The sequence below is a fragment of the Solea solea genome, chromosome 16 (genome assembly GCF_958295425.1).
Source record: "Solea solea chromosome 16, fSolSol10.1, whole genome shotgun sequence".
Lineage (NCBI taxonomy): Eukaryota > Metazoa > Chordata > Actinopteri > Pleuronectiformes > Soleidae > Solea > Solea solea.
The window spans coordinates 21,755,185-21,780,390 of NC_081149.1; the positions used below are offsets into that span (position 1 = coordinate 21,755,185).

General features: G+C 42.1%; 2 protein-coding genes across 4 annotated transcripts in view; both read right to left on the reverse strand.

The window, feature by feature from the left end:
• Positions 1-191: 191 nt before the first annotated feature.
• ddx5 (DEAD (Asp-Glu-Ala-Asp) box helicase 5) lies at positions 192-5,670 on the reverse strand. 2 transcript variants are annotated; one of them, XM_058653400.1, is made up of 13 exons: positions 5,509-5,670; positions 4,645-4,825; positions 4,412-4,508; positions 4,195-4,328; positions 4,026-4,091; positions 3,680-3,821; positions 3,445-3,605; positions 3,156-3,328; positions 2,930-3,040; positions 2,778-2,839; positions 2,638-2,697; positions 1,136-1,357; positions 192-920 (listed from the first exon to the last, which is right to left on the reverse strand). In XM_058653400.1, exons 1-13 carry the CDS (start codon positions 5,553-5,555, stop codon positions 535-537), a joined length of 1,842 nt encoding a protein of 613 aa, XP_058509383.1. In that variant the 5' UTR covers positions 5,556-5,670; the 3' UTR covers positions 192-534. The 2 variants fall into 2 exon arrangements, with proteins under 2 accessions (XP_058509383.1, XP_058509384.1); XM_058653401.1 differs by having other exon boundaries at positions 886-920; positions 1,123-1,357.
• A 1,946-nt stretch (positions 5,671-7,616) lies between these two features.
• The window catches only part of smurf2 (SMAD specific E3 ubiquitin protein ligase 2), a 50,272-nt gene continuing 32,682 nt past the window's right edge, over positions 7,617-25,206 (reverse strand). For both annotated transcript variants that reach the window (XM_058653391.1, XM_058653390.1), the window contains 12 exons: positions 24,154-24,368; positions 22,537-22,621; positions 21,258-21,416; positions 21,099-21,146; positions 17,045-17,246; positions 15,084-15,187; positions 14,779-14,893; positions 14,031-14,209; positions 13,200-13,458; positions 12,904-13,105; positions 10,242-10,317; positions 7,617-10,116 (listed from right to left, as the gene is read on the reverse strand). In XM_058653391.1, the coding sequence (XP_058509374.1) occupies positions 10,017-10,116; positions 10,242-10,317; positions 12,904-13,105; positions 13,200-13,458; positions 14,031-14,209; positions 14,779-14,893; positions 15,084-15,187; positions 17,045-17,246; positions 21,099-21,146; positions 21,258-21,416; positions 22,537-22,621; positions 24,154-24,368 (1,744 nt within the window). In that variant the 3' untranslated portion in view covers positions 7,617-10,016. The remainder of the gene's footprint in view (positions 10,117-10,241; positions 10,318-12,903; positions 13,106-13,199; positions 13,459-14,030; positions 14,210-14,778; positions 14,894-15,083; positions 15,188-17,044; positions 17,247-21,098; positions 21,147-21,257; positions 21,417-22,536; positions 22,622-24,153; positions 24,369-25,206) is intronic.

The following is a 25,206-nucleotide window of genomic DNA, read 5'->3' on the forward strand; positions in this document are numbered from 1 at the left end:
CCTCATGTGGAGATTTCATATGATGTAGTTATAAGGCCTCACCAAAATGACAAGGTGATTGCAGGAGTACACATGTTAAGGTCTTATCAGGACAAGGATCCATGTTTGGAAAATATGGCACCTGGTGGAAAGTGGGGGTAGTTTATAATCTATAATGGTTACAAGGAAAAAAAACAAACAAACCCAAGACATAATTTTGTTTGTTTTTAATTTGAAAGATCATGCAGTGCACTTCCAGGGTAGGAGCTTAACATCACTTTCAATGACACGTGGAAAAAAAAAAAAAACAGTACATCTGTAATTACCTAATACAAAACATAACCATTACTAGAGGAATGTAACAAATTAAATAATTGAAAAAGCGTGCAACGCCACTATTGCCGCACTGCAGATCTTAAAAGGCTTGACAGAGTAACATTGACATTTGAAACCCTATAAGGTAAATACAAAAAAAACAAAAAAAACTGGGTTGTCTATAAAACTCAACAGGACAAAAAAAAGCAATAAATGACTTCTTTCAAGTTTGTGGTGCATTTACTGAGTGAACTGTGGGGGGAGGGTGTAGGGCACCAGCGGTGGAGGATGCTGCTGTGGGGCCTGTGTCTGGGGGAAGGTGAAAGGGGTGTGGCTAGCACCATTCGGTGCCTGGAAGTTGTTCTGACCGCCAAAGGCCCCCGTTTGGTTGTTAAAGTTGGACTGTCCATTACCATTGTAGCTCGCTCCATTGTAGCCATTGCTGCTGGCGGCATTGTTCCCATAGCCTCCATTCTGTGTGTTTGTGCCGAAAGATTTGTTTGGTCCATTTTCAAAACCTCTACCATTCTCCCTGTCCCTAAAATTTCCAAAGTCGCGCCTTCCGGAGGAATACCTATCCCTGCGGTCATCCCTGTAATCACCACCTCGGCCTCCCCTTGAACGACCTGGGGGAGAATAAAATACAAACAAACATTAACAAATGAGAAAGCTACGGTCGTGTTATTTGAAGAAAAAATGTTTAAAACTTGAAACTGGCTTGAGGTACCAATAAATTTAAGTGGACTAAATAGCCACTTCTTAGAAAGAAAAGGAGAGCAGCAGGAAAGAAAAGTGGCTGCAGTTCACAGCACAGTTTCTGTATCTCACCAATTGGATTTACCTCCTCTGTCTTCAGCCATTTGGAGGAGCTTGGGGTTGATTGCCTGGTTGGCCTCACGAAGCACAGCTATGAGGTCGGCGGCCTGTCTCATGTTGTTTGGAGTGAAGAAGGTATAAGCTGTGCCTGTCTTTTGGCTACGAGCTGTTCTGCCAATGCGGTGGATATAGTCCTCTGAGTTGTTTGGGTAGTCAAAGTTGATGACAAATTTCACGTCTTCAACATCTGTAAGATTGTGTTGCGATGTGGCATAAAGGAAGAGGGCAGCACACGCAAGACGTGCACCAACACCACAACAACCAGATCAAAAACAAAAAGGCCAAGTTAGTAAAGTTGTACGGTGGGGTTGAGCTACTTAAGCTGTAAAAATTGCAATTAAACAAAGCACAAACAAACCAACTTCCCTGAGGAGACTACAGTGGGAAAAGAAATGCACACTCCATCAGCTTCCAATCCTGGTGGACTAAATAAAACCCACCCAGTTGAGCTACCATCAAAGAATGGATCTGAAGTCTTTGCATATTGTGGAGCATGCATTCACTAGTCTGTTCCCATTGCAGCACATTTCCCCACATATTGACAAATGACCCTTGGTTCTCTACACAGAGCTGATATAACTAACACTACTCTACCCCCCCCCCCCCCCCCACTAGAACTTAACCAGTGTCTCAGTTAGGCTCATTCATGAGCTACCGCAACGCTCACTGTAGTATCTCTTGCCATGAAAACAGTAGCTCTGAACCAATATGAAGGATGCCTGGAAACAATGCACCACCACTCGACATGGCAAGATTTTTTCCCAGAGGTAGTGCTCATCAGTGTCTCTCGTTGGCAGGTCTCGACATGACTTTGAAAACGCAGGCGAGGGAGGAGTGTGAGCTTGGATTTTATCCAAGTGTCCAACTATCATGTCCCACTGTCACCTAAAGCGCCAGTAGCCATGTCTTTACAGAGGTGATGTATGATCGATCTGACAGACTGCTCTTCCGACAGAAGTTTAGGAGACTGCAACAGCAACACCACCCATGCTTACGACACATCTACGCAACAGAAAGCGCCGTCCAAATGACTTGCAACGCTGGGCCCAAACAAATGTGCAAGACAAGAGGAGAGTGAAGCTGGGCTTTGACCTGGGACAGTTACAGAGACTGGGTGTGTGAAGCAGTCCAAAACATTGCCAGAGAACAGACCAGCATATGGGGGTGGAACTGTGGCCAGCCCTCAACTCGCCCCCGATTTTAGGCAGGCCTGCACGTTATGCTGCACTTGGGCCTGGTCACCTCTGTCTATCTGCACGACTGGGAGACCCGTGCCTCGCCAGTCAGGACACCTCCAAGAATGCTCCTTCCCCCTCTGGAGACCTGGGCTTGTCATGCCAAGGCCCTGCCACATAGACTGCTCCTTCAGGTCAGGGGAGAGACTCAGAAAGAAGCAGAAAAGTTAAAGAAAGCAAATGCACTTTCTTTTTCAAATAAATTGGAGTGTAAAACAGTTCAATTACTGACCTAGACCCCTGGAGGCGACATCTGTAGCTATGAGAATGGGGGCCTTTCCATATTTGAACTCTGAAATTAAATAAAATTAAGTGTTAAAAAACCCTCTTTGTACAGTTGTGATTAACTGTAGTTAAGTTATTCATGCTTACCATTGAGAACCCAGTCTCTTTCCTGTTGGCTTTTATCCCCATGGATTCCCATTCCTGGCCACCTACAAGAGTTGTTTTAATATTAATTCAAGCACATCACACCCAGAAACATACAGGTATACCCAAACCCCCATAATAGTGTCAGCTCTTACCCATCCCTCCTCATCCTCCTTGTGAGATCATCACACCGCCTCTTTGTCTCCACAAAGATGATGGTCTTGTTTTCCTTCTCACTCATGATTTCCTCAAGCAGACGAATCAGTCTTTAGAAACAAAAAAAAGGAAATAAATTGTAAATTATCTACCATAGACTCAGGCCAATGTCAGCAGATCTGTTTCGGCAACACACGCCGTCAACATCATGAAAGTGTCACTTACTTATTTTCCTTCTCTCCATCATTGCAGACATCAACGATCTGCAGGATGTTGTGGTTGGCACTTAGCTGCAGTGCTCCAATATTAATCTGAACATAGTCCTTCAGGAAGTCCTCTGCCAACTGGCGAACCTCTTTAGGCCAAGTAGCACTCCACATCAGAGTCTGGCGGTCAGGCTGCAAAACAATTAAGGACACATTCTCTTAGAGTAGAGTAAAAACAGAGTAAAACTAGCAAGGAAGCATTTCACATCTATTTGTGCTATAAAAAACAGATCACTTAAGAAACATACTCTGATTTGGTCAACAATTTTACGGATCTGCGGCTCAAAGCCCATGTCCAGCATTCTGTCGGCCTCGTCCAGCACAAGATATGTGCATCGACGGAGGTTCGTCTTTCCGGCCTCAAGGAAATCAATGAGCCTGCCAGGAGTGGCAATGCAGATCTCCACACCTGTAATAATAAAGCTGTTAGAACCAATAACACAAAAGTGAAAATATACCACATTTGACATGGTAATTAAATACCTCTTTCCAGGTCACGTATCTGTGGTCCCTTTGGTGCTCCGCCATAGATACAAGTAGTCTTCAGGCGAGAAGCTCTGCCATATTCGGCCGCCACCTGTTGTACCTGCTGAGCCAACTCACGGGTTGGGGCCAGCACCAAGGTCTGCAGGAGAGGATAATGGCTTTTTAGAAAAGCAATTTAGAGGTACAAATTCCAAACAATCAAAATGATTTGCCTTCTATTATAAGTCAAAAACATTAACTCCGTAGTTGTGTAGCCTAACTCACAAATGTGGGGTAAACCACAAGGTAGAGCATGCAACACTCGTATACAAAACAACCATTATGAAGTTCTGTGATTACTTACAATAGGACCATCTCCACGTTCCAGGAAAGGTTGGTGGTTGATGTGCACAATGGCAGGCAACAGATACTGCAGAGGAGACAGTCACATACCTCAGTTCAGTATAGCATCAAGAATTTGATGCAAAAGTTCACATCACAGTAGTATTTAAAGAAATGTATGCAGAACTTACAGACAGTGTTTTGCCAGAACCAGTCTGTGCAATGCCAACCATATCCTTGCCACTAAGAGCCAGGGGCCACCCCTGAGCCTGGATGGGGGTTGGATCAGTCCAGTTCTGTTTTTCGATAACTTCCATCACATAAGCTGTGGAAACCAAATTAATTAGCCGATGCAGACCAAAGGTCCATCAACACATTTACTCAAGACATCGCTTTGTGCAAACTTACATGGAAAGCTGGCCTCATGGAACTTGATAATGGGGCTGGGGCACTCTCTCCCCTTGAATGTAATTGTTTTGGCCCTCCTGTATTGCTCCACTTCTTGCTACAAGACAAGAATAAACCGAATGAATGACCAAATCTAGTCCAGCAGTCATAACCTGTTACGTCACTGACACGTGCGGGAGAGCGCGCTGTTAACAGCGTTGCATAACATGGCCTGGACCACGCTGAATACATACCGGTGACCTGCGGACCACATCGGGATGCGGCTGATAGAAGTTTTTCTCAAACTTGGGGAGTTCGTCCAGGTTCCAGTGTTTTTTGCGCAGCCGTTCTCCCGGATTGCCAAACTTTCCTCCACCGCCGCCTCCTCCTCCACCACCACGATTGCCCCCAAAGCGAGGTGGACCACCGCCATAACTGCAATAAAACATACACGTGATTCACACAAAGTCAATAGGCGGTTTAAAAAAAAAAAAATTAACAGTTTAAATTGCACAATCAATTACAACTTCACCACCCTAGAGATGTCATATACTTTCCAGCCGGCAGAGGAACAATAGAGTAACACTCGGCATTTTGTATCCGCATCCAATCTGCCACATGGCGAAAAGCCGACCGGTCAGCTGTACCAGCGTCAATAATGCGGAGTGATGGATACAAATATGTTTTAGAAATACACAAAATAAAAAGGTGTTTATCGCCGTTTATCCATTATCGTAAAAACGTATTACGGAAGTGTTACACTCGGGGATGACATGCAATGTAGCGTAGACTAACGGGATGCTAACGCTATCACGGAGCTAACGAAAAGCTGCGGTACCGGTGCACGAGGCCAGACAAGGCCTCGAGCCAAAGACAACGGACTCCAGTTACCGAAGGCCGCGGCCTTGTCGGAAAAAACGAATCCAACCGAAATGTCTTCTGATATTTAAGATCGGTTTAATCGCATTTGACACATAACATACGAATATAAAGAGACGTTTTTTTTATATCCACCCATATTCCGTTGTTTGAGTCCTTTCTGTCGGCTTTAAGTCTTGTCGGCCATTTCTACGGTTAACACGGCAGCAAAACTCGTCTTAAAAGGAAATTGCACTTACCCTCTATCTCTATCCCTGCCGCGGTCTCTGTCGGAATATCCAGGCATTGTGTAATTGAACTGTATAAATAAAAAATATTAAATAATCTACACTGTGGCTTTTCCGCCGACTAAAAAATTGCGCCCGGCAGTTAAGCTGAAATGCCGGTAATGTGAAAACGAGGTCCAGATTATATAACAAGAGGAAGTCCACCTTCCGGTGTATTCATCCGCCATACACTTCTGATGAAAGTGTCTTCTCCCGAAACAAGACAGAGAAAGACAAAATACTATTTATATACACACGGTCTGTTGTTGTATATCTTATATATAATTTATAAATCGATATAGCACGTGCCTCTTACTGAATATCCTTTCAACAGAAAAAAATAAAATCCTAATTCTACATAAAATCACAAAGAGAGGACTTAGCTGGTGTTCCAAAACAAGCAAGTATGTTGTGTGTGACCTTGTACAACGCGAAAGAATGTTTTAAAAGTAAACCCTGGAATTCTTTTCCGCCACTTTGTTTCCTTTAAAGTGCCCGTTTTCTTAGACACTACAACAAACGTTCGCGGATGCATATGCACGAGACAGAAACTGGTGATTCGGCTTTTGACGACACTGCTGCTAGTTTACGGAAATTTACGTCATCATGACCAACCCAAACATGTGCGAGAATCGACTGTACATACACGTTTGTCTATTATACAAGTTCTTCTTTTCCTTTTCTTGATAGAACTGAACGTGTGGTTTGTTTGTTTTTTACTTTACTTTTTAATCATATCAGTGAACACGTAAATGTAAATGTAAATGGAATGAACACAGTATGTTAATTGTGTTCACCAACTGATGAAAAACAACAACCTTTTGTGTTTGATACTGCTGATGCTTTTAAAGACACATACTTGTTTAAGACACTTCTAATCCAGAATTTGTTGGAGATTGTCACATCTTATTAAACAATACCTTTTTATAGCAGTTGGCATCTGTTATGTTGTGTTACTGCATCTTTCTTTCCTTCTCTGATTACCCAATTTTTAGTTTTCTTGTAAGAATGATATTTTGGGTTTCAGTGTCCAAATAACCCTTTGATAATATTCCAGTTATGTGAGTAAAATACCAGGGAAATTTAAGCAGGTCAGTATTTTCAACAACAACAATAAATAGAAACCCTTTTTTCCAGTATGAGCAACAACAACAACAATAATAATAAAAAACATTTATTTGAAAGCTTTCTAACACTCAAGGTCACTTAACATATTAAATGAGAAGATACATCAAACACACAGAGGTTAAGATAATATGAAAGAGACAGATGAAACAAGTTAAAGGTTAAAGTTCAGATGAAATGAAACGGACAAGATCAACACAGTAGTTGGAGGTTAAATATGAATACAAGAATTTAAAATGCTAAATGCTGAAAAAGATGGCTGAGGTGTTAGTGGGGGGGGATGGTGGTGATGGGTAAACTAATCTGAAAAGGGAGGTTTTTAGTTTGATAGATATTGTTTGGATGTGTTGTGGTAGTGTATTCCAGAGAATGCAGGAAGATGTCTAAGTGTGGAGGAGGTCAGTGAGATACAGAGGAGCGAAGTTATGGAGGGCTTTAAATGTTAAGAGAAGGATTTTGAATTCAACGCAGAAATGGATGGTGAATCGGGTGAAGTTTATGGAGGGATTTGTGAGGTAAACCATTTAGGAGTGCATTGTAGAAAACATTGTCTTTGTGTAGTCTCTGCAGGAAGTTTGTGATGTTATCCTGTTCCACATCTAGGAAACATTTAACTCTTGTTTGTCGCTATGTTGGCCCTGTGATGGACTGTACCCTGCTTTTCTCCTCTCATGTCAGCTGGGATTGGCACCAACAACCCGTTTTCATCTTCCAGACACTTGAGAAGTGATGCCAATGAATACCCAGTGGGAGGTTAAAATGTGTGCCATTCTAATGTAAAACACGAGCCGTTGCTTCCCCCACACAGACACTTATCGTCAGCCAGTGTGATGCAGACACGCTGCTAATACTTTAAATGTAAATAGTTGCTGTAAATGCACGTTTAGTTGACCAGTGATTTATGCAAAAAAAGCTGTCTTGTCAAGTGAAACAAGGACACATCTTTAGACAAGGTCTTAACATTGTTAGACAAAGGCAAGTTTAATTAGAACTAATAACACACAAAAATAAAATACTCTTACAAAATGATAGTGTTAACATACATCATAATTGCATCAGTCAGCTATGAGAGATATAGTCCTGCTAAGTGGATCATGCTATTGAACCAAACAAACAACCAAAAAAAAAAGAACAAAAGCCACATCTCACTACTGACTTTAAATATAAAGTCCAGTTGTTCGATGAGAGGCAGCTACGGAGCGATGCTGAGTGACGTTGTGTAGGAACAGACAGTAGGGTGACCAGCTTGTGCACGGAACATAAAAGTAATTGAATATCTGGTGCAGAAGCCACCGTTAAATACACATGGTGTCTTCATTCTGTTTGTGTGCAATTTATTATTTCAGTTTTAAAAAAAAAACAAAAAAAAATTCTACTTAAGTTAAAGATAAATTACAGGTTGTTTGATCCACATACAGTACATGAACATTATCTTATTACTGTACAAAGCACCATCGGAGGACACTTTTCACTTTGCATACACTTGTCTACATAAAAGAAAAGAAAAACAAACCGTTTGTTTTCATTCATTTTTTTTAAGTGTATGCAATTGTAAAGAACAGTCCACGGTCATAGAGATTGCTAGACAGGCAGCATCTTCTGAAAAACATTCAAGAATTTCCTTTCCTTTCCCCCCCACCCTGAAACAAAAGAACCTCACTAAAACAGTTCATCTCATTCAGTTCACTATTAACCCAAAAACACATATGGAGGACAAATGCAACAGGTACTGTGTTGATGGTCAGAATCGGTTTCTTTTCATTTGTCAGATCACAAGATGTTACAAAGTACGTACAACACCTCCTGAGAATGTGACGAGGGAAAGAATAACTGTGGCCACTAACAGGAAGGATTACGAGTGGTGTACTGTGCACTTAAAGCAGTAGTATGACAGTGAGTACATTTGCCAATATAAGACTAAATTTAATGCTATTTACCACCACATGGTTCAAAGGTAGTTGTTTTTTTTCGTTTTTTTTGCATGAATGACAACATGAAGGCAAAACAAAAACAAAAAAAAGACTGCGATTGACTTTGGACTCTTCTGAACAAAAAAATGAAGGAAGGTTTCATGCTAGTGACATCAATATTAAATGACAAACTGTTAAAAAGAGAGGGTAATATAAGGTTAACACACCATACCATATGTAATTCCAGGATGAAATCAGTAGAATTTAAAGGGTGCGCAGTTAAGATTTATTCACACAAAATGTTTATGGCACTCAGAGGACATAGTGTTTTGTTTTTTTGCCTTTAAAAACACAGCCTCTTCTTGTACGCTGTGTGTCGAGAGAGTAACCTCAGCATTCCTTAGTGATATTCAGTCAAGCTCTTTTCTCATTTCATTTCACAAATTATTTTCTATAATTGAAGCAGTAACATTTAAAAGATTTAGTTTTCTTATGAAATAATGGAAGATGGGGGGTTTCTGAAATATAACAATAAATTATATATATTATATTTAACTTTATTGTTTCCTTTTCTTTTCTTAATTGTCCCTGTTATATAAAAATAACACATTTCAACCTATTCATTCATCTCTTCACTTTCAAACACAACAAGCTGTCAAACATGTGAAATGGGGCTTGTGGGAATGCAGCGCTGGTTGTTGGGCAGCGCCTCAGGAGCAGAGGTCCCCGATGACATCTTTGGAGAAGGTTGTAAACAGTTGGGCTATGCCTTAATTTCAGTCTCCGTCCGTGCCTTCTCATCTGCACACATCCACGTTTTATCAACCTCTGTGTTACCGAGAACCTCAGCACGAGCGCTCGGTGGCACCAAACAGCCCAAGTCATGCCGCATCCAAATGAACTGTTTTCCAAGTGGTTGTGGTAACCAATAATAACCCTGGGCTCTGGAAACAAACCAGTCTTGTTAGTGTTGTTTCAGAGTGAACTGAGCTTGTGTTCTGCTTGGTAAAATGGAGCATTGCTACATAGATACAGTCTATTTTTTTTCTTTTATTTTTTTTTTAAATGCTAAAACGAACTTAGAAAAAAGGGCAGAGCCAGCAAACGTTGCAGGTTCCACAAGTTAGTAAATAGTCTGAGTTATTAGCAGCTGAAGAGATCCTTTTCAATGATAAAAAAAAGATATAAAGAAGGGCAGAAAGGTCTGAAAAGAACCCCACAGTCTTGACTTTTTCTGCTCTCCTCTACCCACCCTCCATGAGCTTGGCGACATGACCCGGGGTAGTAAGTGCGTCCCTGGGTGAAGCAACAGTGGATGACCCCCATCTGAGTGGACTGATCTGTTGTCCGAGTGTGTGTGTGTGTGTGTGTGTGGGGGGGGGGGGCCTCATCGTGGGCAAACCATGTTGCTTCTGGTTGTTGCAAAGCTCTGCCCGCATTCGCGACTCACTCGACAGCAAAGCCGCATGTCTCCTCAATGGCAGTGAGCAACTTGTCGTACAGTTTGTCGTAGTGCTCGTACGGAGGAATGTCGATCCGATTGAAACTAGGAAAAGAGAAGGGGTTTTAAAAATCAAGCCGTGCCACTGAAAACACAAAGATCATCTTAACTACACTTCTTGTCGTGTGTCATGTGACCAGACAGTATTACAATGTCGACCGTTTGCTCACCATGTGTGGGCTTTGGGCAGGTTGTTGGTGCTGGCATCAATCTGGTGGATGGTAAAGAGACGTGGACCAGCAGCACCTGAAGAAGAATTATTAGAGGAGTAAAACAGATATAGAACTGCACAACTGCAGATACTGATACTTATTATGTATGTATTTATTCATAAACTTCAAATCAATAATACAGACGCCAAGGAAGGCTGACAGGACTTTTATATTTTGATTAAGGAAATTCATTTAGACTGAGATGGTAAAATTCAAGTTGAAAACTTCAAATGTAAACATCAAGGTTACACAGAAAGATCAAGCAAGCCTGAAAGAAATGTGGAAAGTTTAGGTGTGAGGACCGGAAACTCAGGCATACATTTGACATTATGCAACTTATTATAATATTTAGTAGAGTTTAGAAGATTTTCAGTTTTACACAATTGTACGGTGGTTAAAACTGTCTTTCTTTGATTATTTGTTTTTATATTGTAAGAGAAGACAATGATGTGTATGATAAGATACAAAAGCATCAGTAAAGTCCTTATGTTATATATACACTTTAACCTCTTCTTCCCTGACCCTCTGTTCGAAAATGACATGCCCAAACTAAACAGAGTATATTTCTGCAATGACAAGCTCTATGTGAATTATCTTGATAATTCTTGTGAGATTCCACCAGAAGTGTGTTTTTCACTGTAGATGTCAATGTGTCAGAGTAAATGCAGATGGAACCCAGCATAAATGAAGGATTTTTTTCCCTCGTCTAAAAACCTTATATCACCTTTAAAAAATTGCTGTAGGAGTTTAAAAACTCAAGGAATTCATGTAACAACAAGTGGACGTTAGCTGTGCAAATTCTGATGCTGCTGAAGTGAAGCAGAGTAAAATGACAAGAGGTTTTAGTAAAGAGATGCCTCAGTGTTCTCTTGTTTGGCACATTTTGGCACCATCTGTGCCATTTGAGATTTCTTAGGTACCAACTTATTAAATCCATTTAATATTTTTTTTTTCCCAGCCCTAAGACCTGTTTGTGTAACCTACATCGTATATTTATTTATGTTTCAAATTTAAATTAATTACTTTTAACTACAAAATTCAATCATCATGGTGAAAACCTTTTATTTTGTAGTCTACAGTACAATACAATATTGTAGAGAATTTGGACAGATTTGGATGCACCACAGACACAGACTCTGTAATTCCAAGTTGGTGAGTGAGTTGTTTTTGGGTCTTTTGGTGTCTGCTGATGTTTAGATAAAGTCAGGATGCAGCACACTGTGGCTCATCACAGTGCTCTGCCCGCGCCTGACTGTTCTGTCTGTGGGCAGCACTGTTTGCCAGGACGGACCTGCTGAACCTCTGCACTGTGTAGACTCAGGGTTCAATTCCGGTCAGACAAACCCAGAGGCGCACACAGGGAGGCAAAGAATCTCAAACACACATCCCAGATAATGTTAACAGAGCTTGTGAGGAGGTGAATGTGCTGTGTACGATAGAGAGTAGAGAGACTACACTACCACACCGTTATAAACACATGATCTGACATTAAAGAATGAAGTATTTCACACAGTTTTCAACAACATGCCTGGTCTAAGTCCATCACACAAAGCCTGTTCAGACTAAGCCACTTAATCTGAGAGCTCTTGTACACGCCCGAGTCTTATCTGCATGTACTACATAACAATGCCACTGCAAATAGAGCATTTACATACCAAAAAATCATGTAGTATGCACTCACAGTCGGTATGATTCCATGCAGTTATGCTGAGTCACTGAGGTTGTAGCTCAATTATCATTGTCCCAGTGTACAACTACTAGAGGGAAATAGATTTACAGAACAAAGTGTATTTGCCTACACTATGTTAGAGGCCAAGAGATACACCCGTTTTCATTTTGCTAGTATGGGCGTGTTTCCACCGGCTCTACTCGCCTCACCTCGGCACGGTTAAGTTTTGTTTCCACTAGCATAGTACCTGGTACCAGGTACTGTTTTTTAGTAACTGCTCTGGCGAGGTTCCAAGCATGCTGAGTAGGTACTATGCGTGACGTGGCCAGACTGCCGGACACTGATTGGTCAAAGTGCCATCACAGGAAGAGACGTCCGACACAGAAATCAAGCCGAACCATGCTGAACTGTACGCAGCCGTGCAGTGATGACGCCGCCTACGTCGATTAGGTACTTTTTTTCTAGCGGCGATGCAACCTAAATCGTGCCGAGGCGTTCCGGGACTATAGTGGAAAAGGTCCATTAGATGGCTTCAGGTAGGCTAGTTGTTAGAGTCTTCTTACATCCATTAACTAAAAAATATCCAATAGTCTGAACTCTGAATGGACAGAGCATAAAATCGGTCCCCTGTCAGTCCAAAAAAATGCACTGGCCTTAATTTCGCCATGTTTTTGTCACCGTTATTTTACTCCCCTGTGTACAGACCTCTTTTATTATGTAGTTTAGTATAAGTCGAGAGTGAGAATGTGGCACATGCACAGAGCACTCAGGCCAGCTTCAGTCTGACTGAAGGTAAATAATTCTACATAATTCTACTCCTCGGAGTTAGGGTTATCTGGGTGCGTTTGTCCAACTTTGAGGTTTTAGTTGGACTGACATGTTTACATGTATTTTAAAAAAATTTCTAATGTTATTTAAAAGTACTGAGTGTTTTGTCCTGGTCGTGTTTACCTTGGAGGGCCTTGAAGCCCTGCAAAGGAACTCGGGAGGAGCCGGTGACAAACTGCAGCAGCCGGGCTCTGCGCTCCTCATCGAATGACTCCACAGCTTTCCAGAACCACTTCACACTGTTGCTGTCTGGGGTGCAGTGTTTGAGCCGCGTGTTGGACTTCCAGTCATGGATGTCGATTTTACCCAGGCCACATACAATCAGCTACAGATGGGAGAAATTCTTTCAATATATTACATCAAATGTCCTAGAAGGGGAGTCAAGACATATAATATGGCACAAATAGACAATAACGTACCTCTAGCTCCTTCTCGTCGAAAGACTTGAGCAGGTGCTGGGGGATGACTTCATTGAAGCCCTTCTGAAGAGCCAGAAACTGGGCCTCGATGCCTCGGAGAAAACGCCAGTTGACGTAAAGCCGGACATACTCCTTCTTGGTGTCCTGGGTGACAGGAATGCTCTTACCGTTGGGCTTGAGCTCATGCTGGATGATCTCTCCATAAGCATTGTGTTCAACGCAGAAGGTGTGGTCCAGCACACCGGTGATGTCGTTGTCCCTGAAGACAGAAACATTTGAATTATTATTTAATAATAAATAATCAAAATCAAAATGGTCAAAAGAAAAAGAAAAAAGAAAAACAAACTGTTTTCCTTCATTTGAAAAATTCACATTTACATGGTTGTAAAGAAAGACAAGTGTTGAAGAACTGCTGATGTAAAAAATGTTCAAAGACCCTAGGGGGCGCTGTGGTCATAGTATGGGAGAGATATTATATTGAGGGGAACACCTCAATCTACATTTTTATTTGTATACATAGAATTCTGTAGAAAGTCTTTTCCCCAGAAATCCCTTTATTTACACAGATGCTGTTAAATCAAAATCTACCATTTGTTTAGTTTAGTTCATTCTTGCACACACAAATAGCATAAAACCTAAAAAGGAAAAATTAATAACAATAAAATGTGCTAGGAGAGGTCTAGAAGCCACAGGTCTTAAAAAAAGAAACTAATTTTAAAAAAGGGACTAAAGAAACTTGCACAAATTAGAAAACCTATAGCAAATAACTAAGAAACAGCATTACGTATGATGTAATGTATTATTTCTATAAAAAGTGTCTCATGTACGTACAGAATCCAGACAAGGCTGTTGTGCAGGTCGGGGTCCACAGACTCCATGTCGTCCAGGGTGATGGGTTTACCAAGCAGCTGTTTGTAGAAGGGTAGCGTAAAACCTCCATCTATGTAGTGGCCATGAAACACAGCCATTCCCATGATACGGCCCACGAAGTGAAAGTATGACAAATGCTCCTACAGACAAAAACAAGACAAGAGACAAAACATCTTCAGTTTCCAAAAGAACAGACGGACGGAGGAACTGAGTGATTAAAGTGTGTTTGTTAAAGCAGACTTTATCTGCTAACATACACAAACCTCTATGATAGGAGAAGTGTATGTATTAACAAGATGAAGAGATAACTACTTTCAAACATTTGAGATTTTAACACGTAGGTACATGATGGTGAATATCCCTTGAAGATTCCCTACGTCTACTTCCTGTAAACATCAACAATCAAAACCAAAACCAAACGGCACAGTCTCAACACAACAGCCAAACCAGTGCTTAGTGCCACACGTCAGTTTGTGAGATCATGCCCGCTGACTGCAGCTCAACAGCTGAAAGGTCTGCTGCCAGCCCAAACAAACACAAGAGAATGATGAAGCTGTGTAATAAAGAAAAAGAATGACCCATGTCCCTGACCGTATTTGAAGTGAGCTGCCAGACTGGATAATTAACTTAATCAAGAAGGTATTCAGGTCACCACAGACTGAGTTTCAAGTTGATACGTTCTGTGTCATCAGTAATGACTGTGACTCACAGGGTTGACAGCAGAGTCTGGGTTTATCTGCAGTGTGTAGATGTCATCACGGGAGTATTGGAACAGGCCGTAGTACGGGTTCAGCATCTCGTGTGATAGTAGATAAAGCCACTCCCTGCAAAGCACACAGGCAGGAGATGAGGGAGAAGAACAAAGGAGAGACATACCAGTGAGATCAGAACATACAGAGCGAAGACTCGAGCTAATGAAGTGTGGCATTCTTCCACTAGGAGGCAGACGTCTGAGTAAAAAGTGATGAGAGTATTTACACACATTCTGAGTGTCCAATTTACTGTGCTCCTTACCTGGCCACTCCTCCGTAGTCGAGTCCCTCTTCTCCTCTAAACTTCACCATTAGCCTTTTCCACAGGTCCTTCGGCCTCATCTTCATCACCTGTCGATATGATTCCTGCAGCACACACACAAACAAAAACACATCTCGTCAAAGCCAGTGACAGCAGTGAGGCAGCTGCTGTATGAACCTTAATGCATTATATTTACTCTCCTAGTTAGAATATATGTGCTATATGAGGTCCAGAGCGTCACCATTTAAGAAGGTTTATTGGAAGAAACTGGATATAATTCCCATTAACATGTTGGCATAAGTGTGTAATTGCTTTACAATAAAAAAGGTTTGGTATTTGGAGCCTTAAAATAAGCCTTTAGGCAGCGACTCTCTGCTGACGATGGAAGGTTGCCAAAACTGGGACAGTACGGGTCAGTTATTTTGGTTTGCTTCTCAACATTTACCACTGGAAATGCAAATAATTGCATACCATACCGTACTGTATACTAACTCTTGGTAAAGATGGGCCTTTACCATGTGAAAAAAAGAGTAAATGACAGAGAATGTGGAAGAGAGGAACAGTGAAAGGGGGTTTACATCCTGGTATGTGGAGGCCACAGTTCCCTGATGGGCTCGGGAAAGGAAGGGTTGAGTAAAGAAGTCCTTCATTTGTTGCACTTGCACTTATTCTTACGGGACTATCAGTTTGGGCTATCAATGAGAATATCCACTCAAGAGCGACCAGTTCCAGTGATACAACATGCCCCGTATTATGGTGCCTGTTAAAAATGACAACCGTTTTTGTAAAGGTTGTGGTTATACTAAAATTAGTGGATGTTGAGAGCTACAGAAAAAAGCCGTAACAGGGAATGTCCTGCAAAAAAGAAAAAAAGGAGACAAACACAACGTGGTGTACACACTTTCAATTGGTTCTATGTTGCGAGGCCTCTCCACCACAATTGGTGTTCATCCCATCTGCAGACGGCTCACTGTGTCGGGGGAGTGTTCATTTAAAGTGGATTAGGGGCAGTTATAATAAACACAAGCGTAAGTCTATAATAATACAGCCTCTCCAGCAGGTTCCACTGTGCCCACTCGAGACAGCTGAGAGGTGCTGTGGGAGAAATGGAAATGTCTTATCTACACCGAAAAGTACACACTGAGACAGCTCTGACAGTCTACCAGCTAACACTTGCATATGCCTTCATAATTTAATGCTCCAGCTGGTCTGGTGAAGCTATGCAGTTCTATCTCTCTCAACCTCAAGACGTCCTCCACCCCTCTACCCCCACCCATTTCTCACAGTGATCGGCCAAAAAAAAAAATGTCTTCGTTCAGATTAACAGACGTGGCTGTTCCAGCACATTCCAGTGCATATTTTATGAGGGTCACACAGTCTGCTGCAGGTGGTGCTGTTCTGACGAAGGCCCTGCACCTCCATGATGCAGGGGAAAAAAAACACACACACACACACACACACACACACACTCTCCCACTGAGAAAATGTACTTGAGAAAATCCACATCTCAAACAAGTCTGCTTTAGATTTTGAACAGACTACCTTCACACATCATAGATAACTGTGTGTGAGACAGAAATCATTCTCACAGCCAACTGCTATGGGCAATGACCTTTATGCGGATAGAAAAAAAAGAAAATCCGTCAGAGAAAGTTTATCAGAACTTGAGGTGAATAACTGTATCCAGAGTGGACGGGGTTTCGTACGAAGCCAAATATAAATTTATTGGCTGGAGTTTTGGTAAAGGGGGGGAGGAGGGCTGTGCAGAGGAGCAAATCTTAGATCACTGTGATTTTTTTCTAGCATTTTGTTCTGCATTTTCATTTCTTTCAGGCATCCTCTAACTGTGAAAACCAAATTTCCCCCTAGATTAAATTATTTGAACGTTTTTAAATCACCGGAACCCCTTGTGATGAGCATGATAAGAGGACATGACTGAGCTTGTTTCCTTCCATCATCACCTCAAAAATCTCCTCACGGGACACCTCGATGCGGCAGTGGCCAGCCTGGGGCTGCTGTTGGGACAGTTCCTGGCGAAGGATCTTGAGCTTCTGAACAAGGTCTCTCTTGTACTTGGGTACTGTGAGGCACTCAGCCTCCTCTGGGAGTTGACTAGGGGACACCAGAGCCTGCTGGGCCTGATCCTTCAACTGGTTCTGACGACTGCAGGACAGATGACAGGGAGAGAGAGAGAACTGTAAGTTTAAGATGTACCAATAGAAACAGGTAAATAGGAGCTAGTACAAAACTAACATTAGGAACACCAAAACACACCAAAATACAGCTTTACGAGAGTGAGACTTTGTTCTCTCTCCTCTGCTGACTGCAGAGAACGAGGAGTAAACACACTGAGGTCATCTGGGAAGCACATCAAGTCAAACAGCTGCCTCAGCCCCTCACACGTAGACAGACATAGGTGTGGAGGTGGGATTACTGGAGGTAAGACATCTCACTCACCCTCACTCGCATACCACACGTGTTCCTCCTCGCCTCATCTCCACCTGGCAGAGGCTTGGTGCTCTCACACAGAGAGGTGGTCAAACTATTTTTTTTTAACGCAGGGGAGCAGCAGAGTGTGACAGAGTGCAAAGAAAGTTCTGTAAATCTCTGTTGCCTCTGCTTCGTGCACTTGAGGTAAAGTAAGGCCACTGAGGCCACTCTGCAGAGGCGTAGTGATTTATTTTGACAAGTCTAAAGGTTTGTCTAAACAGGCAGAGAGAGAATACTGCAGACACTGTGATACTATGTACTGGTCTACAAAGCCAAGATGCAATGAGTAAGTACTTGGTCAAAACCGTAGATTGGATATAAAATTGGACACAGTCGTCTTGCATTTGCAAAACAAACTGCAGTTTTGCGGCCTCCAAGATTTGACTGCGTCATGTCAGTTTTTTTAAACCAGAAGTTCACAGACGTCACCTCATATGTGCCGTTCTTTGTCATCCATTTTCCTAAATTTACAAAACTGACATCATGTTCTACTGAAGAAGACGCGCAAATTAGATCACCGACTCCTCTGTAAAATATATACTGACGTTAGATTCCCAGACTGCCATTCAAATGTCCTGCTGTGGGCTTCACCTTTCAAACCAGAAGCCTGTGTCTACTGTCTTCTTATACAGTCTATAGCCAAAATGTTCAAAAAATATATGTGAAGTTGTCAGAGACAGCTTGCTGGGGAGATAGCCAATGCTATAGCCTAAGCTGCTAGTGCTTAAAATAAAAATGTTCTTTTAACAAGGTGGAAATTGTGATCATTTCCATCTTTTCAACTTATTTGTTGTTCTATATAACAATGAGTCTGCCAAGATGATGGAAGAAACTGTGATTGATGTCCTACACGGAAACAAAAAAGTGGTTTGCCACAGCATCAATAGCACAGCCGTGAGGATCAGTTGTGGGTAATGATCACAGAGGTCAGTGTCACAGGCCACAGGATGGCCAATGCAAATTTATTAGGGAAGACGGTGGCAAAGCTAATTTTGTCTAGCACGGTCATTATACAACATAACTATGGACTCCCACCTTTAAGATTTGCTATGTGACTTTATTGTCTATTTTCCTCTAAATGGGAACATCATTTACAAGTTGACATCATGTGATACTGAAGAAAACTTTAAACTAGTCATTAAGACAATTAGCTTATGAGGAAAATGTGGTTTTCAAGTGCGAATAGATTCCATTTAAAGTGAATTCTGTTTGCAACCTGTGGAGTCACCCCCTAGTGGTTAACTGCTACTTCTGTCCTACTTTATGGACTTTACTGTGCAAACCAGAAGAGTGTGTCCATTTTTTAGACCGTCTACGATTGTAGTATTGTGATATGCATCATATCACGAGGTTGTAGGAAATTCTAAGCCCTGGACAGTATGGATATGCATGGTATGATGTAATTCTCAAAGTGATGCCGAGTTTTTAGTTGCACACTTTTTACAGATAATTACCTCAAACTAGCGGCGCAAACAAATACGGCGACTCATTTTAACTGTCAGCTAAATCACTCCATGTCAGGACACAGTTTGCTACGCATTAATTTAGCTCAAGAGTCCAGCGTATCCACCCAAAAGCTTGCATTTCCTGTACCACAATGACAAAGTCTCCTTAACAAGTGGTCTAAAAAAAACTAACTGGTTTCTGCTGGGCAGACACCAAAAAACCAAACTCAATCACTTCCTGCTATCCCAGAAAGCCACAGGGCCCCATAGGACACTCAAGACCTCCTCATGAATCCCTTTATTTCCTGCAGACTAGACTCAGAGGGAGGGAAGGCAAGAGAGGCAGCGAGTAGAGACAGGAAGGGCACTCTCCTGACAGCACCCAAACACTGCAGACAGCTCTGAGGGAGAGAGGGGAGGAAGGAGAGAGAGGAGCATCTCTTCCTGCACTTTCAACCCATAAGTCAAACATTTTTTCCTTTGGCTCCTTCTTTCACAGCTGCATATGTACATGATCCACAGGCTTCTCTTGTCTTTACAACTATTTACTGATGAGTGAGACTCTGGCGTATGTCACCTGAAGACCAATCAGCGCTCTATGCAATGCCATTCTAAATGTATCGCACTTCATTACCGACGCATTAGCATTTTTGTGGAATGACAGCACACAAGGGGTAAAAGACTTGAAAAATCCCTGACTTGATAAAAGGCAGATGTGGAAATCTACGACGACTGATATCTTTTCCAGAGTTTTGTCACACGAGCAAGAAAGTCACTCAAGAGTCTTAGAAATTCAGAAAGACTGAGGAAGGTTCTGGTTCAACCTCTTTCATGCACAATTTATAATGAATTTGCATGGAATATTTCACAAATCTCCAATAAAAGGTAAATAACTATCTGTACTATCACCACACAGCCTATTCAACAACTCATGTGTATTTATTAATAGTTTTATATTGTCTCATTTTTTTACTGCAGGAAATCCACATAACAAAAATGTGCAATTGTACTTAAAATGTGCACAACACTAATATCACCAAGAGCTACAGACGTACCAATTTCCTTTCTCTGTATAAAATGAGTCCTGTGATATTACTTAGAAAAACAGACATTTCCTGGGTTTAATGTGAAGTTATTATCTAACCAGTTATTATCCTCTCAGAATACATATATGATAGAATTTTCTATGCATGACATTTTTCACACATCTGGGCATAATCATGCTCATGACAAAATTCCTACATTAAAAACAAATGTGGCGTGCCAGGCTACATTTTTTTATAAGATTTTTCAGAGGGCCACAGATGAAAAAAAAGGAATACAAAGCCCCAAACACGTTCTTTGATCCATCAGAACAGGAAAAAAAGGAAACCCGATCTCTCAGTCGATGCATTCCGTCTCTCTCTGCACGGAGAAGGAATGAGGTCAGGCAGAGGAGGCCCACCGAGGCACCCATACACCGCTCCACCTTTGTGAAGCAAAGGCCTGTGGGTAATTCTATGGCCATCGTAGCATCTTATGTGTTTGAACAGCTGCACAGGGGAAGAGATTCTCAACACGTGCATCCCCGCACACAGGCATGTACCACGGACAGGAGTGTGAAGCAACGCACACAAATGTACACAGACGGACACACACACATACATACACGGTTCATTCATTGACTCCGGCATCAAATTTATGTTTCCTGGACGTAAGACGCTCCTCAGCAACACAGACACAGAAGCCTTGGTTTCCACTCTGCTATCTGATGTCTGGCCAAATCCAGCTTTGTGACGGATTGTGTGCTAAAACGCCGTTATGATCAAAACCTCTGCGGGACTGAGGAATTTGAGTTTGTGTGTGGAAAGACAGACTGTGGGGGAGTGTGCTGTTTATGTATTACTGCCCGTTTGTGTGTGAGTGAGGGAGTGCTGCACCTCTACAGGTGGTGAGCACACCTTGGCACGGGATCCCACTGTAAAACACTGACTGAGGGGGAGGTAAAGTGAGCGAGTCTGTGAATGTCTGCGAGAGCATGTGCTTGTGTGTGTTCCCGTCTGTGTGAGGAGAGGATACTGGCATGAGGCCCAAACTTTACCTGACATTCTGACTTTCGATGCCTCCTCGAGATCCATTAGGGCTTGGACTACAGATGCAAAACAAAGAAAAAACGAGGACAGAAAATAAATCTCTTTGTTGACAGTCTACATTATTTTACCGTTACTTTCTTTCCCCTTAAATGTGCAGCAAAACTTACTTTAGGACTAGATGCAGGTTGGCGGAGAGGCGTGGGTCGGTGAACTGCGTTGTTCGGTTGTTGTGGTCAACAAAGTAAACCCTCCCGGTGGCGGTGTTGCGAATCTCCCATCCCGGAGGTAGAGGACCCAGTTCCTCACAGTTCACATTGCTCAGATCCCTGTGGTGCAGCAGAACACAACAACACATTAGTATTGTGAGAACAGATGAAAAATAGAAGCAACATCTTGTGAGAAAGAGGGAAGGAGAGACCAAGACCAAGCTCACAATAAGATATAAAACATACCAAAGCACTGACTAACTGGACTCAGGCAGACAGCGAGAGTCCGAGATGTCTGAAAAATCACTTTTATACTATTTTTCTTCTTCCCTCCATCTAAATTATTTACTGCTGCCCTGCAAACCCTTTCAGCTGGACTCCAAAGAGACATTGCAACAGGCTCACTATGCTGGCGCTGACGTTTCTGTTAAACATGCTTAAAGCCAAAGGGACCAGAGCCGCACAAGAGATGAGGGATTGGCAGCTGAGTCATCATTTAATGTTGGAGCAGTCTGAGGAGCACTCAGTGAGGTGTGGCATGACCAAAAGCCTCCTATCAAAAGCAACGAAAAATAGAATCTATCACTCATACACTGATAGAATGTAAGCGAGCAGAGGCCAGGTGTTAAAATAATAGCCATGTTTTATTGATAGCTTCTGGAGTGCACCACCCAACAGTCAGTGGTAAAGCTAACTGAGACCTGTGTGCTGTTGGTCATGTGTCTATCAGAGCATATGAGACTTGTAATCAGTTGCAGGTTTACAGTGAAGTAAAAAGGCAACCAGGATGAAGGGACTGTCACAACAAGATGATTTATCTAAAACACTAGAGCGTAACTTTAGAGTGAGTTCACACAATGCTGATCAAACTCCACACGACTCTTTCTGTGTTTCTCAGAATCTTGCTAACTGGTGACATATGTGCACTGCACACAGGAAGTGATTCATTTTATAATAAGACAGATGGAGGTAACAGCAACATTGTGCTAGTAAAGCAAGATAGCTGCAAACAGGTAGGAATATGCCTGAAAACACTAAGAAGTGCAGCATATAAATGTTACATTGTTTCTGCTTACAGACACTCAAAGTCCTCATTTAAAGATTTTATTATTTCTACATTTTTATATATATTACAATATTAATTGTAGCAAGTGAAAAAAGCTAACCAATAAAAGACAATAATGGAAAACAAGCGTTTAGTTTTCTGTCATCTGTTTCATGTTTTTTGTGACAGTCATACCTGGGTACTCGGGGATCGTGCCACGTGCTGACGCCTGTCTGAGTGTGGAGGAAATACACCTGTCCTTGCTGCGTGGTTCTTTGCTCTGGATGAAGAGATAGTAAGGGAGTTCAGAAATGGAAATGTTCATATCTTAGTTTGAATAAATCCAAAAGGAAGAAACTATAACATCTTTGCTTCAACCTGAGCATCCAGTGTGTGTCAAATGTTAACATACAGTATTTGGAAAATGAAATTGAGAGCCACATGTAGGCAGAGTGCACTTATAATCCGTCTGCGTGAAAGAGAGATCACAAAGATGGAGATAAAAGGACTGAAGGAGTCAGTGAAGATCCCACAAGCCAGCCAGGAAGAGGCAGAGGGCGGGGAGGGGGGGAGGTGAGAGAGAGGCTTAAGAAGAGGAAAGAAGAGGGGAGAGATGGGGTGTCTGACTTTTGAGTTGGTGAGCTCATTCATCACAGCCTGACAGAGATATTTCCATGGAGCTTCCTGCCAGCGAGCTCCTCTCTGGCATTTCTTTGGACTTACCACCCTGCTTTAACATGCATGCATGTACACACAACCTTCCAAACCCACGCCCACCACGCCAGTCGAGTGCAATACGATGGGCACAAGAAAGAGCAAAATATCTTGGCTTGTGTCGGCTCACAAGGGGAGAATCAGTGCTGCTGACAGGTTTTATAGAAACAGCCTAACTAATAAGTGAGTAAGACAGAGATAGAGAGAGCAAGAGATATAGACAGACAAGCATAGTGAGGCTTGGAGCAGGCTAATCTGTGAGAGCGAGGGCAGCCCTGTGATGTTCTTCCATGACTCTGACTCTTAAATCCTCCACAAGATTTTACTGTGAGGATAAACAAAACTCCATGAGGCTGTGTGGGGCAGTGTGTGTGTGTGTGTGTGTGTTTGCTTTTACATGAATGCGTCGGATTGTCTGACTGTGTGCAGAGTGGAGAACAAAGGAGGGAGTGAACGGCTGCCGCCAGCCATTAACAACTAGATCAATTCAATTAGATTGTCTAAAATGGAGCCAGTATTTCAGGCTCCTTGTGCGGAGCTGCAACGTCACCGCAGCAGCTGGACAGAACTGAATGAGGGCACTGATCAGTCGGGTTACTAGGCTGTGCATGGAGCAGGGAGGAAGGTCCAGATGACGAATTATCACAATAGCCTTTCAACGATGACACGATTCATGATGGAGGTGGTAAAAGCCTTTGATAGTGGATTAGGCCAAGTACTTTCAAAGGTAATCAGAATACAAAATATTGGAAAACTTTAGAAACCATCCGGTCTAACCTTCAGTGTTTAGACTGGTTTGATGAAACTTGTATTCCTTCTGTTATTAAAGCTACAAATCCCAAACCACTTTCTTCTTAATTACACTTCCTTCTGTTTTATCACATAATCGATCATACTGGTCAAATAAAGATGAAATCTTAAATAAGCAATGTGGCAAGCTAATATATTTTCATGAAATTCATACAGTTCTGTCTCCAAGGCTACCTGCAAAATACAATGTACGTGTAACGCCATTACAGACTTTTCAGTTGTTTGTGTATACATATTTATATAGTTCCAGTCCACTCTATGATGCTGGCCTTCCACTCTTCCACTCACCATATCCCTCAGGCAGATCTGGGGGCATGTGCAGGTGGGTTCTGCTCATGTAGTTGCGGTGCCTTTGTGAGCGGACTCGTCTCTCCTGGGCCCGCTGCTCACCATTACTGGGTGGCAATGCTGTGGTGGGCGTGGCCCCATTTGTACTGATAGGCGTGTTCTCATCCACAATGCAGCTGAGTGGCCGGCCAGGGCTTGAGTATTCTGATGCAGGCCTGAGTGGAGAGAGAGAGAGAGAGAGGGAGAGAGAGAGAGAGAGAGAAGGTTAATGGGGAACAAAAACAAACACAGACAGGACTATGAGGAAAAAAGCTGGGATATATAACCAGTGTAAACATGACAGACAGCAGCAAATCAACAGCATTCGGAAAGTTTGGATGAATAAACACTTAAATCCATGCAAGGCAGCACACCCAAACAATCACTGAGTGCTGAGGCGACATCCATACTACTACTCAACAGTACTTTCAGATAATCTCATAGATTCTCCTCCTCCCACTACCTAAATGTGCTTTTTATCAGGCAACACCTAATAATAATAACAATAATAATGATGATAATAATAATAATATGATTCAGTAATCGATCGCATGCCATTGTAAACAAGAAGCTGTTTCTCTCCTCTGCTGTTGTTCGCTTAGTTTCCCAAAGAACTACTAATAAGACACTACAATAGTGAAAAGTCAGAGCAGGGATTTCTTTTATCAGACTGAACATGACATGAAACTAAGACTGAAAGTAAGTGTTAACAGTGATTATCGTTCTCAACTAACAGTTGAGTCATGGCAGATAAGAACCAGTCAGGGAGTGAAGGCAGGTAACTGCATCATTGTTCCCAAAAGGTTTTAGTTTCTGCCTGTTCAGACCAAAACCCAGCCCCAGAGTTCTCAAACAAACCGTAACCAGCAGCATTTATATTTCCACGTCCATTTTAAGGGGTTTAAAATGCTGGGTTAGTGTGGATGGCAGCGGAATTCAAACCAAAACTAGATTGGGGTCCGTTCAATATGTACCTGTTTTTATATATTTACTTCATCTATTGCATTCCTACCG

Bases quoted from the DNA above. Each gene is read 5' to 3' on its own strand.
- ddx5 (XM_058653400.1), bottom strand. From the start codon at position 5,555: ATGCCTGGATATTCCGACAGAGACCGCGGCAGGGATAGAGATAGAGG. The intron at 4,509-4,644 runs GTATGTATTCAG...CTTGTCTTGTAG, and splicing joins ATGTGGTCCGCAGGTCACCG to CAAGAAGTGGAGCAATACAG. The intron at 4,329-4,411 runs GTAAGTTTGCAC...TGGTTTCCACAG, and splicing joins CCATGAGGCCAGCTTTCCAT to CTTATGTGATGGAAGTTATC.